Source organism: Rhamphochromis sp. 'chilingali' (assembly GCF_963969265.1).
Source record: "Rhamphochromis sp. 'chilingali' genome assembly, chromosome: 10".
Lineage (NCBI taxonomy): Eukaryota > Metazoa > Chordata > Actinopteri > Cichliformes > Cichlidae > Rhamphochromis > Rhamphochromis sp. 'chilingali'.
In genome coordinates this window covers 1,169,358-1,182,500 of record NC_137937.1, presented here as the reverse complement: position 1 = coordinate 1,182,500, position 13,143 = coordinate 1,169,358, and the positions used below count along the sequence as shown (strand labels likewise).

Below are 13,143 nucleotides of genomic sequence, written 5' to 3'. Positions count from 1 at the left end.
TGTCAACAGCCACAGTAGTCTGGGTAATAACCCAAACTGGAAGCACCAGAGCTTCAGTTTCCCTGGGAGTGCAGTGTTGTTAATCCGCTGGAGGTCATCAGCCAAGTTCTGCCTTAGTTGTTCTAGTTGCCACGTATCATTGAGGTCTGCATTGTACCACCATCCCAGGCTCTTTATGGGCTTCTCTAAGACTGTTTGTACGACAATGGACTTCGATCAGGGTGCTGATACCCGGAGGACTGTGGGGATTCTCCTGCCTCTGGACTTCAATCGACTGATTTGACTTACTTTTTAAAAAGTATGTGTCAATGCGAGGCCCCTTTCTCAGCTCGCTGAGGCACTTCTTCTGTGTGTGAATGTGTGGATGATTGTGTAAAGTGTAAAGCGCTTTGGGGTCCTTAGGACCAAGTAAAGCGCTATACAAATACAGACCATTTACCATTTTACTTCTTCCTGCCTTTGTGGATTTTAAGGCCCATGTCAGTTGTTAGTTTTGACCAGCCACAAATGCAGTTCTGCAGCTTCTTTCCTACCATCATTGATGGTCCATTATTAGCAATGCTGGTTGATCTATTCATCGTTGGTACCGTCCGTGGTTCGTTGCCATTAAATCCATCCAGAAAGGGTCTTCATCCGCCCCTGCTTTCACAGGGGGTGACTAGTCGACTATCAAAATAATGGTTTGTGGCAGCCCTACTACAGTATTTGCTGCGTTAATGCAGCTATGGCGTTAACGTCATTTTAACAAGAGTAATGCTGACAGCACTAGAATAATAATCTCCAAATGTTTTATTATTACCAAGCAGCTCCTCTTTGATAGCTGCCGCGTCCATCTTGTTGTTGCCTGCAGGTGAAGCGATGGGGGAGGGGGAGCTGTGTTCAGTGATGGAGAGGCGAGGCCGAGTAACACAGCGTAGAGACAAAAGTGGACAAAAGAGAGGCAAACTAGCGGCTCCACAAGTATAATTATAAAGTAACATAGACTATATCGATATAAACGATATTGTCACATCTCATATCTCATCTCCCAAGAGGTTAAAACACAAGTTTATTTTTGTTATAAATACATCATCATCCTCCTATATCCAGTGTGTTATGGTGAAAGTTGTGAGAAGTCAAAAACAAGTAAACAAGACCGTGACTGCATAATAAAAGCCAAGAGATCTGCTCAGATAAACCCAAAATCAAACAGGAACAAATGGTTTTTTAAATAGTTGAGACACTAGGAAGCTCCTACGTAAGAAGGTAAGTTACATATTTAGCCCTAGTTTAAATACCTGAGACTCCACCATTTGGTTTTAGAACTGAAGACGTTTCTTGGCTGAGAGGTAAAGAAACTTCAAGAAGTCCAGACGATTTTATTTCCAACCTCCTTACACTTCCAGGACCTGGACCAGTCAGACATGTCAGACACATTTGTCACTGAGCCAGGCGTTCTTCTTTAACACCAAAACTAAGCTCAGACAGTCCCTTAGATTGGAATTCAAAAGCTGGGAAACTGATACCAGTTTAGCTGGATGGGGACATTCTTTGAAGTCTGCTAAATTTGTAACTAAACAAGTTCAGTATTCATATTCACGTTATCTGTATGTAAAAATAGTGAACATAATGCAGAATGGAAAAATTGTTTAAACTGAGTTTAACTTCAGAATATCAAAGTCATGAAGCAGGTAAAAGTTTAAATGTGTCCTTCTTAATGACTCTGTTGGAATGATTTCAATGGTGGGATAAAGAAGAACGAGATCAGGAGGTAAAGAAGAGGCAGAGTCAGGATTCAGTCTCTCCTGCATGAAGTCGAGGTTGAAGGTTTTCCTGAGTCGGAGCCTGATGCCAAAAAGCTGTAACGTCCTCTGTGACTGTGCTATGGAACAGATATGGATAGGGATGGGTATCGTTTAGGTTTTATCCGATACCGGTGCCAAACCGGTACTTTTGAAACGGTGCCGGTGCTCAAACGGTGCTCAAACCGGTGCTTAAAGAATGGAGAACACAAAATTGGTCCAAAAACCTCTCATGTGTAGCTGTTTTTTTTGTAAAAAGATAACAATGTTAGCCTTTTCTGCAGCTATGGGGCATATATGGTATCACTCTTGGCTGGAAGCAGTGCTTAAACAATGGAAAAAACACAAACTTTGTCCAAAAACCTCTCATGTTTAGCTGTTTCCACTTTTTCTTTGGTCATTTTAGCCTTTTTGGCCAGGGTGAAGGGAGTATCTGCCATCAAACACAAAGACAGCCGCATGTAGCTATGATGGTGTTTGCTAGTTCACCTTACATGCATTAATGTAATAACGTGGTTAGCCTCACGCAGAGAAGAACGGCTGCTGCTGCATCATCATCCTCATCATTTCTGCTACACTGGCAGGGCTAGGGGCCAGAACTCTCCTCTTCGTGTTTTTGGGGGATGTTGCTAACTCCGGGTCCGATAACAGGCACCACACCCGCAGTAGATGTGCTCGGTGTGAGGTCTCGCAGCAAGCTATCAAATACGGCGCATTTCTCGGCTTTAAAAAAACCCCGCTATGCGTCGCCAGGTGTTTCATCAGATTCGAGGTGTTACCTCCTTTGACAGTATCACAGTATCAGCTTAAAGCACTTGTTGCAGGCTGCTGAGTTTGCACAGACTTTTACAGCCAGACTTTGACCGCTTCGCCTTGGGCATTTTTAATCTGTAGCTCTGCTCTAAAAGAACGGACATACCTGGCCCCGCCTACTATCCTCGGAAATGTAAAATGATTGGCTAGAATCTAAAGTGTATCACAGCTCAGGGGAAAAAAAGCACCGAAATGTGCACTGCTTTTCGGTCTGGTTACTACCGTTTATGTCAGAACCGGTGCCATCATGGCAACGGATACCGGTACCCATCCCTAGATATGGATGTATCCTCATCTCTCTAAGAAGTCCCCGATGTTATCAACAAACACATCAACACACACAACAATCAACTAAAAATCCAAACGTCAGTGAACCTAACAGTCCAACTTTATGAAAATGATTTCCACATTACTCACACGTGTACATCACATCACTCAGGGCCTCTGTGGGCACAGAGCATTCAGAGAGAATCAGTGTCAGGTTTGGTTTTCATGTTTTATTAATAACTAAAATCCATTATCTGTATGTTTGTCACATATCTGACTAAGTATAGTTACTGTAGGTAATAAACTGAGAAATCTCCTCACTGCAATATACTGAACTAAAATCCAACGTTAGAGGCTGGATTAACTGAGCATGACCCTGGATAGTTATCTGTGTCCAGCTGAGAGTGAATGCGCGCTCGTGTGTAATTAAAACAAATGAACTTAAATCATCAGTGTCGTCTGTACTGACAGGAGTGACAGCTTTCACTGTAACCATCCCTTTATCATTAGACATGTGGGAACATTTGCACTCATATGTTCAGCTAACAGGAAAAAGAGATGGATTTGACAATGAAGAGTGGAAAATTAAAGACTTTCAAATCTTTTAAATTCTGTTTTGTGAAATACATTTTTGATTTGAAGTAATTATTAATGGATTAATAATTCATTTTATACATAATAAATCATTGTTGATGCTTTTATTTCAAATTAAGTTTTTAAATAACGAATTACCTGATTAATGTTTGATAGATGTTAAAAGACTTTGCCAAATTAATTTACAAATGATATTTTATTCATTATTGAAGCACAAAGTTCTTTATTTTGATGCGCATGAGTCTTCTGGTCCTTCGTTCAGTGGAAATATTGGAACACCTGAACTCAGTTATTTGGACGGCCTTTCCTAAAACGTCCATAGTCCTTTACACCACAGACCAACTCCAGGGGACACCTCCCACCAGGGGTTAAATGTCTCAGTCTCTTAGATGAGAGGTCAAACATCTTTGCAAACCTGAATAAGTCAGTTGCCTTTTTTTAAGCTTGTGAATCTCTGTTTGAATCCCTGGCAGTGCAAGAAGCATGACCACACATGCTGTAAACTATTGTACAGATTCATGTAGCACCTTATTCTGTGTAATCACTGAATTTCTTTTTCCTATTTTGAATCTTTTTTCTGTTTCAAATGTCATTTTTCACTGCAGCAGTTTAGGCAACAAAACCGCTGGTTTAGGAAACATGATGGTTTATGCCTACAAAGGAGCAACAGTGACAGAGAAGGAAAATTAATGAAAATTAATTAATTAATTAAAAAATCAATCTGGACAATAAGGCAGCACGGTGGCACGGTGGTTAGCACTGTTGCCGCACAGCAAGAAGGTCCTGAGTTCAATTCCACCATCAGGCCGGGGTCTTTCTGTGTGGAGTTTGCATGTTCTCCCCGTGTTTGCGTGGGTTCTCTCCGGGTACTCCGGCTTCCTCCCACCGTCCAAAGACATGCAGCTTGTGGGGATAGGTTAATTGGATAATTCAAATTGCCACTAGGTGTGAATGTGCGAGTGAATGTGAGCGCGAATGGTTGTCTGTCCCTGTGTGTTAGCCCTGCGACAGACTGGCGACCTGTCCAGGGTGTACCCCACCTCTCGCCCTATGACAGCTGGGATAGGCTCCAGCGCCCCCCGCGACCCTGAAAAGGATAAGCGGTAGCGAATGGATGGATGGAATCTGGACAATATGTTTATGATATTTTTAGTAAAGTAATTTAGTAGTTTAGTAAATAAATAGGGCAAAACATTAGAAATAATAGAAACACACAGGAAAATTACAGCCTCATTATCTTAGCATGCTTGTGCTAACTGCCCGTATTTTGTAATAAGTTAGATATATTTAAACAGAACAGAAAAACCTGACATATTGTTTACTGTAGATCTGGGACATGTAGAGCTGGAAGCTGTTTATGGCCATAAATAATAACATATTTTTTATTGACGGTGCATGTTAAACCCATGAGATACACTCACTGTGTTCAGGATGAATCAGAATTTCTTGATGGGGCCGTCCTCACTGTTCAGGGGGCATCATCAACGATTAATCAATGTTGAAGAAATGATTTTGATATTTTGTTCTTTCTTTTTTTCAGTTATACGAACTGGATGATGATGAAAAACGCAAAGAGTTTCTCGATGACCTTTTCAGTTTCATGCAGAAACGGGGTAAGTAGAACATTCATATGTCAGTTGTGGCTTCCTGGGAGCAGGAGACGTGGCCCTCACAGTCACATTAACACTTGGGGGTCTATAAACAGCTTTAATGTGCTAATGTTATAGTTCCACTTACTCATAGCAGAAGTCATTCTTACAGATTGGGACTTTGTTTTCCAGATAAGTGACTTTTAAAGCCAAACAGGAAATGAAATCCCTCAGAAAGATCATGTTTGGTTTGTCATGTTAAACCAGGCCTTTTAAACTATTTCTCTGCATAAGTTACCTTGAAAAAATTAAATATCAGTATAAACTCATTTCAGTTCACTTATACAGTTACTTATTTATACAGCACCAGTTCAAACCAGTGCCTGTCAACATTACAAAGAGGACTGCAGTGGTTTTGTAGGACTGTGGCTCAGCACTTGGTGACAGAGAACCCCGATAGAACCTAGAAAGGTTCATCACTGAGAGACGTGACCCAGAAGTATCTGTGTGACTGCCATAATAAGAGCTGTTCCAGTTCTCCAAATACTAAGGAAAGGAGCTTCAATGCTTCCTTTGTTGCTTCCCTTAGCATAGGATACACTGGACTGTCCTTCATGAACAGGGAGGAGAAAGTGCTGCATGAAGAACGCAGAACACTATATAAGCTCAAGATTATGATCTACATCAATGGATATAAGTGTGGTTAAAGCTCTGTCTAATCAGTTTTCATTAGTGGTGTGTTTTGCTGTATTTTCAACAGGCTTGCGCTTTCCTATCCTCTTTTAGACCGGTCTGTTGTCCACCTCATATCAGATCGTACCTTAAGGTCCAAATTAGTCGCCTCAGCCGCACAAGAATCCGGGTCACGGCACCAAGTGTTAAAAACAGTTCTTTTAGATTCTTAGGGCCAAAAAGACACAAGGCTCAAAAGTGGTCTTTTTACTTTAAAAATGATCTTTATTTTACATATCCGGATATGGAGACCTTTCTCATAACACACAACCCAAGGTCTGAAGCACAAACAGAAGCCTGGTTATTTATATACTTGCTCTCACGTCACACCACATGCTCAAACAGCCTAGTTGCTTTCACTTTCACTTCATTCTAGCTGCAAAAGCACGCTTCTGCAAAAGTTTCCTGTCAGCACTTTCTGGCACAGAGTGTACTCAGAGTTAGGCCTTTCTTATATTAAAACAATATAATCAGCAAATACGCATTCAAAATATATAATTCAAATCTTAACACAGTATTTAGCATGAACTTTTATTTCAGTACAGTTCTGCTGGCAAAAGCGATGGAAGGAGGAAACTTTACAACTACGTGTCACAAAGATGTTTTTCAGTGTTAGGTTTCATAACATTTCATTAAATTGTGTGCCTGAGGATTTTAATTGAATTGAATTTGACCCTTTTAATTTCTCCTGAAAGTGAATCACCCATGCATAAGGCCAGATGCAAAAATGCTCCTGTTCATAACCTTTAGCTGCAGTCTTTTTGCTCATGGTTTGGGTTACAACTCATTATGTAGCCAAGTAAAGACAGTAACACTATAACAGAAGTGTAGAATGATGTACCACAAAATTCAAATCCTTATTTCTCTTTCATAGAGAATCAGTAGTTAAGATCTTTCGATCTGCTAGAATATGATGAGCACAAAAATATAAAACATTTCTTTAGTTTTCAGTTGGACATGTCCCAACAGCTCACCCGGGAGGTGTCCTAGTCAGATGCCCAAACTACCTCGATTAGCTCCTTGTGATGAGGGCGAGTAGAGGCTCTACTCTGAGCCCCTCTCAAATAACTGAACTCTTCGCCCTGTCCTTAAGACAGAGGCCAGTCACCCTTTGGGAAAAAATTAACTTGTAATTCTTTCAGTTGATGCCCACAGCTCGTGGGGATAGGTGCGGGTATGGGGACGACGATGTACTGGTAAATTGACAGCTTTGCGTTTATGCACAGCTTTCTCTTTACCATGATGGACCCATGCAGTGTTGCACATTACTGCAAATGCTGTCCCAATCCATGTGTCAGTCTCCACATTGTGCCTCTTGGATCCGGTGGTTGACTAATGAATCAACCAATGGACTCACTGGCACCCTGGCATAGACCTTCCTCTGGAGGCTGAGGAGGGTGATCCCCTTAGCTGAAGTACACCCTACAGTCCCCCACAACATCTCCTTCAGCTTGATGGTTACCTTAACCTCTGGTTGCCACAATCTAGTATAGGGACTATCATTATGACAGGCACCAGCCACCTGATGAATGGACATGGTCCGTTGGGATTCAGTGTCCTCAGCCTCCCTCGGAACGAAGTGAAGTACTGCTGGTGGTGGGACTTCAAAATCTTGTGGACAGAGGGCCTCTGCCAGGCATTCCCAGAACACCCTCACCATACATTTATGTGTGCCAGGCTTGTCCAGCATCCACCTCAGCTGCTGTCTTCACTTCAGGGTCCAGAACATATGACCGTAGATCAACTTGTGACCTAGGGTGGCCTGCTACCACGGGCATCCTTATGTACGAACATGGTTTTTGTTATGGACAAGCTGTCCTTACCCAGAACCAGTTTGCCTTGAGAGTCCCTACCAAGGAGCAAACGCCCCAAATGACAGAGCCTCTGGGACCACATAAACCCCTCCATGCTGACGACACATGGAGGGAAGTCCATCATCTAACAGAGAATAAAAAGCTTAATCAGTTACAGTGACTGTCAGTTTTAGAAACACAGGGTTAGCGTACCTTGTGTTTATTATTGTAAACACAATGCATGTGTAGGTATTTGTGTGCTCTTATGTGCTGCTTACCTAACAATGCGACAACGGAAAAATAGATATTTTGTTGAGTTCATACATATTCCATTCTAGGACATCATGGTCTATTTTTATGTGTTGTGAATTAAATCAGCTTCATTATTTCTCAGTTTGACCACAGTAGAGTCTGCTGTTTGCTTTCCTGTAATCATTATGGTAAATAAATGACTACAGAATAAAAAGTATAAAACTATAATTATAGTCTTCCTTAAGCAAAAGTCCTCTTTGATCAGAGTCCGGCTGTATGCTGAGACAGCTGCAGAGCAGCCTTAGATGGAGTAATGATGTAGCTGGCTGGTCACTTGGGCTTAGTGATAGTATGGATTGTTGTGGAGCGTTCAATTAGAATTGATTTTCGACTTAGTGTAGGGAGATATTGTCAGTGCAGAGCAGATCAGCAGCAGCTTGTTTGTGACAACTTTGATCACAGTGGACTGCTTCAAATGTCCCAGTCAGTATTTCTTGAAAACAACATTGTGTACTGACAAATAAATGTCACTCCGACAGCCTCGTTAACCGTATTAATGGAAAGTGTCAAACATGGCTTCATGCTGCTTTAATATTCTCACCCATATTAAACATGCTATACTGTCATAGCATGTTTTAGTTGTGATTTTGGACCAGTTCCACTGACTCTTGACACGGTGGTGTAAAAAGTGTTTACCCCCCTCCTGATTTCCTATTTTAAGTATATTTTTCACACGTAAATGTTTCTGATAATCAAACAAATTTAAATATTAATGTATTGATTTTATAACATAAATTAACTGTGGTGTACAGTCACACGTCTTTGGAAAGCTGAGTCCAAGTTCTCTAGCCACACCCAGGCCTGATTACTGTCACACCTGTTCTGTGATCCAAGACGTTTAGGAACAACCAGAAACGAAGTAACTGAGCTTGATCAGTCTGGAAAATGTTATAATGCTGTTATAAAGCTGTGGGACTCCAGTGAACCACGGTGAGACCCATCATGGCGAAAACACACAACAGTGGTGAACCTTCCCAGGAGTGGCTGACTGAGCAAAATTACTCCAAGAGTGCAGTTACAGCATTTACATTTCTGTTAGACTACTTTTAATTAAGTGCTTTAGCCCACTTACAATGAAAATTTTAAACAATCTTGTTCATGACCTGTAGCATGTTAACACTATTGGAAGTAAAAAAAATAACTTGAACTCTAATTTTGAAAACACACATGAAGCTCTGACTCGTATGAGTCTGTGTGAAGCTCCTGCTGTGGTCTGAGAGAGAGTCCTGTAACTCTGTCTGCAAAATACAGAATATAATCACCAATGTTGGGCAGGTTACATTGAAAAAGTAATTAATTATAATTACTAGTTACTTCTTCAAAAAGTAACCGAGTTTTGCAAACAACAAAGTTTTTTGCAGCTGTTTACTGTCACGGCTGCCGAGGCGAGCCGTGTGGAGTTGGAAGAAGGACCCAAGATGCAGGCAGTGGATGAGATACCGGTGGTTTTATTTACAGAGGTGTAGTGGCAAACAAACAGTGGGGCATAACAATTAACTAAAGACACCTAAACTGGGAGAACTAAAAATAACAGACCTGGGAGCATATGACAACGGGATGAGAAGCAGAGAGACGCAGACGAGGAACAGGACACCGTGGAACACAGGGTAACAGACTGACACAGAGGAACACAGACGAACCGGCAACAGGCAGGAGAACACACAGGGCTTAAATACACACACCAGTAATCAGGGGATGAGAGACAGGAGGGCAACACAGCTGGGAGGAATCTGGGCTGACGGGACAGGGGAAACGTAAACTGATCACACTCACATACGACACGGACCTTCACAATAAAACAGGAAACTCAGACACATGGAACCAGACAAGACATTGAACTAAACAGACAGATTCACAAACAGATGGGGAGACACCATAGACAGACAGATACAGACGCAGACTCAGAGGCAGACCGAATATAACACAGAACCTAAACAATCATCTAGAAAATGATAACAAACTAAAAGCGCTGGGTCACTGACCCAGGACCATGACAGCACCCCCCCCCTCAAGGGCTGGCCCCAGACAGCCCAGCAGAAACACAAAAACAGACCAAAACAAAACAGAAAAGGACGCGACCAGGGCGGGCGGAGGGGGCCCAGGACGGAGGGACATAGTCCAAAAAGGCCCAGATGGCCAAGTTCAGGAGGCCGACCATGCGAATGGCAGCGGGGCAGGTCCGGATGCCAGCCACGCAGTAGGCAGTGGCGCGGAAACAGTTCTGGGGGCCGACCGTGCAGACGGCAACAGCGGCGTGGAAACAGTTCTGGGGGCCGACTGTGCAGACGGCAACAGCGGCGTGGAAACAGTCCTGGGGGCCGACCGTGCGGACGGCAACAGCGGCGTGGAAACAAGTCCGGAGGCCGGCCACGCGGAAGGCAGTGGCGGCGTTCAGGAGGGCGTTCAGGAGGGCGTCCACGGTGGCGGAGATGCCCAACAAGCGGCCTGGCAGATGACCGACGATGTGGAGGTGGTAGTAGGGGACCTGAAGGCTGCGTGGCCCCTGCAGCCCCAGGCGAAGCAGAGGCTGGACCAGACGAGGCGGAAGCGGAGGCTGGACCAGACGAAGCTGATGAGTACGCTGATGCTGAAGTTGGACCAGGCGACGCTGATGAGGATGAAGACACGGAGGCTGGACCAGACGAGGATGATGAGGATGCGGAGGCTGGACCAGACGAGGATGATGAGGATGCGGAGGCCGGACCAGGCGAAGAGGCTGAAGCAGAAGCGGAGGCTGGACCAGGCGAAGAGGCTGAAGCAGAAGCGGAGGCCGGACCAGGCGAAGCAGCTGATGAGGATGCAGAAGCGGAGGCCGGACCAGGCGAAGCAGCTGATGAGGATGCTGAAGCGGAGGCCGGACCAGGCGAAGCAGCTGATGAGGATGCTGAAGCAGAGGCCGGACCAGGCGAAGCAGCTGATGAGGATGCTGAAGCTGGAGCCGGACCAGGCGAAGCAGCTGATGAGGATGCTGGAGCCGGACCAGGCGATGCTGAAGCAGATGCTGAAACCGGACCAGGCGAGGCCGAAGACTCTGAGGCCGCAGCAGGCGAGGATGATGAAGCTGCAGCAGGCGAGGGTGATGAGACTGCAGCAGGCGAGGGTGATGAGACTGCAGCAGGCGAGGGTGATGAGACTGCAGCAGGCGAGGGTGATGAGACTGCAGCAGGCGAGGGTGATGAGACTGCAGCTGATGGCTGGACGGGCTCCTCGGGCCCCCCAGCTGACGAGGCAGGAGGCTGGACGGGCTCCTCGGGCCCCCCAGCAAAAACAGTCTCAGAACCAGTGGGCACTGGAGCCCCTGGCACACACAGAACAGAACCAGCAGGTGCGGAGACCTCTGGCAGGAACGCAACAGAACCAGCAGGCACGCGGGCCTCTGGCAGGAACGCAACAGGACCAGCAGGCACGCGGGCCTCTGGCAGGAACGCAACAGGACCAGCAGGCACGCGGGCCTCTGGCAGGGACAGAACAGGACCAGCAGGCACGCGGGCCTCTGGCAAACACATAGCGGCCTGCAGCTGCGCAGAGCATTGACCCTGCTCAGGCAGCGACAGCCGGGTGCAGTCCTCAGCTGGCTTCTTAAACTCCAGGGGTCCAGAGTCTGATGGGGGCTGAAACCCAGCCTCTGGGGAGGCCCTGGAGTGCATCTCAGTCTCAGAACTAGCCAGCCTTTGAGGAATGTTGACATTATTATTAGATTTGTCTCTCTGCTTGGAATGGATGGGCGAGGAATAGTGTCTTTCGGGTAGAATTGACTTATATTGTTTTACAGGTGAAGCAACTGACACAGGATGCAGGGCTGGTGGCTGCTGAACAGGAGGCTGAACTGAAGGTGACTGACATAATGGTTGTGATGACAACGGTGGTGAAGTTGGAGACTGAACGGAGGATAAAGCTGATGATTCTTCTGCCAACTGAGCTACTGACTGGGCTATGGATTGTAACATGGTTTGTAATAAGTCCAGCTGTGACTGTAATGGAGCTCTGGATTGTGAGGCTGAATGTGGCGGAGGCGGCTAACTGAGCTTCTGGCCGGGCGGCTAACTGAGCTTCTGGCCGGGCGGCTAACTGAGCTTCTGGCCGGGCGGCTAACTGAGCTTCAGGCGATAAACAGTTTTTGTCCTGTGCCGTACAGAACATCACCCCTGAGTAGACGGTCCCACAGTTCAGACCAACAATACTGTCCTGTCCACTCACCACAGCTGGCCGCTCGGAAATCCCCAGGTCCGACTGTGGCGAGGAGCGTCGGCAGCGTGAGCGCCGTTTCCCCCTTGAAGGCTGGGTTGACGGGCCGGGCAGAACATCCTCTGTTGGACCGGGCAGTGAAGCATGAGTTGCAGGGTGGGTGGTAGCAGCCGGGGGGTGAAGACGGAGTCCGTTCAGAATGAAATTCTGTGCGAGCGGGTGAAGTGAGCTGAGCAGCCAGGGGAGACCAGAAACCAAGCGCTGTAGCCGATTAGCCACGGCTTGGCGAAATTCTCTCCCCTCGTGCTCCAGCCACGCGTTAATTAATTTGTCCACGGAGTAAACAATGTCCTCCCGGAGCTCCTTGGGCGGGTTGAATGCTGCTGGGTCCATAGTGGCTGGACATGACACATGGAACCAGACAAGACATTGAACTAAACAGACAGATTCACAAACAGATGGGGAGACACCATAGACAGACAGATACAGACGCAGACTCAGAGGCAGACCGAATATAACACAGAACCTAAACAATCATCTAGAAAATGATAACAAACTAAAAGCGCTGGGTCACCGACCCAGGACCATGACATTTACTAAAAATGCAGCCAAGGCGTTTTTTAAATAAATATTTCAAACTATTTACAGAACAATCAGCTGCTCTGCATCAGATAAGAGTCACACAAATTATTTGTGCTGCTCCAAAAAATAATTTCTGTCCACGATAAAGGAGAACAACACAGCCTGATACCTGCAGGGCTGACAGCAGCAGGTGTGTCACTGCTCCTGTTTCCCCCTAGAGACAGTGTTTACACTGTAATCTGTCTTTCAAGATTCAAGATTCAAGAGCTTTATTGTCAGTACACAGTACACACAGTACACACAGTATACACGTACCGAAATGCTGTTTCACCACAAGCCCCGCATGGTGCATTTGTAAGTGTACAAAAGATATAAATAATAATAAATAAATAACGTGCTACATTTCTGTAAAATTAAGAGGTAAAAAAGTACTAATTACTGACTATACAATACTATAATGATAACTATACAATACTAACTGCACGATAAACAAAG

The 13,143-nt window shown here is 45.2% G+C and overlaps 2 protein-coding genes across 5 annotated transcripts in view; one reads left to right on the top strand and one right to left on the bottom strand.

Moving 5' to 3' along the window:
- apba1a (amyloid beta (A4) precursor protein-binding, family A, member 1a) overlaps window positions 1–13,143 on the bottom strand; it is a 230,211-nt gene that overhangs the window by 122,902 nt on the left and 94,166 nt on the right. The gene's annotated exons all lie outside the window — the stretch shown is intronic.
- arid3c (AT rich interactive domain 3C (BRIGHT-like)) overlaps window positions 1–13,143 on the top strand; it is a 70,434-nt gene that overhangs the window by 29,952 nt on the left and 27,339 nt on the right. The window contains exon 3 of the mRNA XM_080893296.1: window positions 4,996–5,068. Coding sequence (XP_080749422.1) covers window positions 4,996–5,068 — 73 coding nt within the window. The remainder of the gene's footprint in view (window positions 1–4,995; window positions 5,069–13,143) is intronic.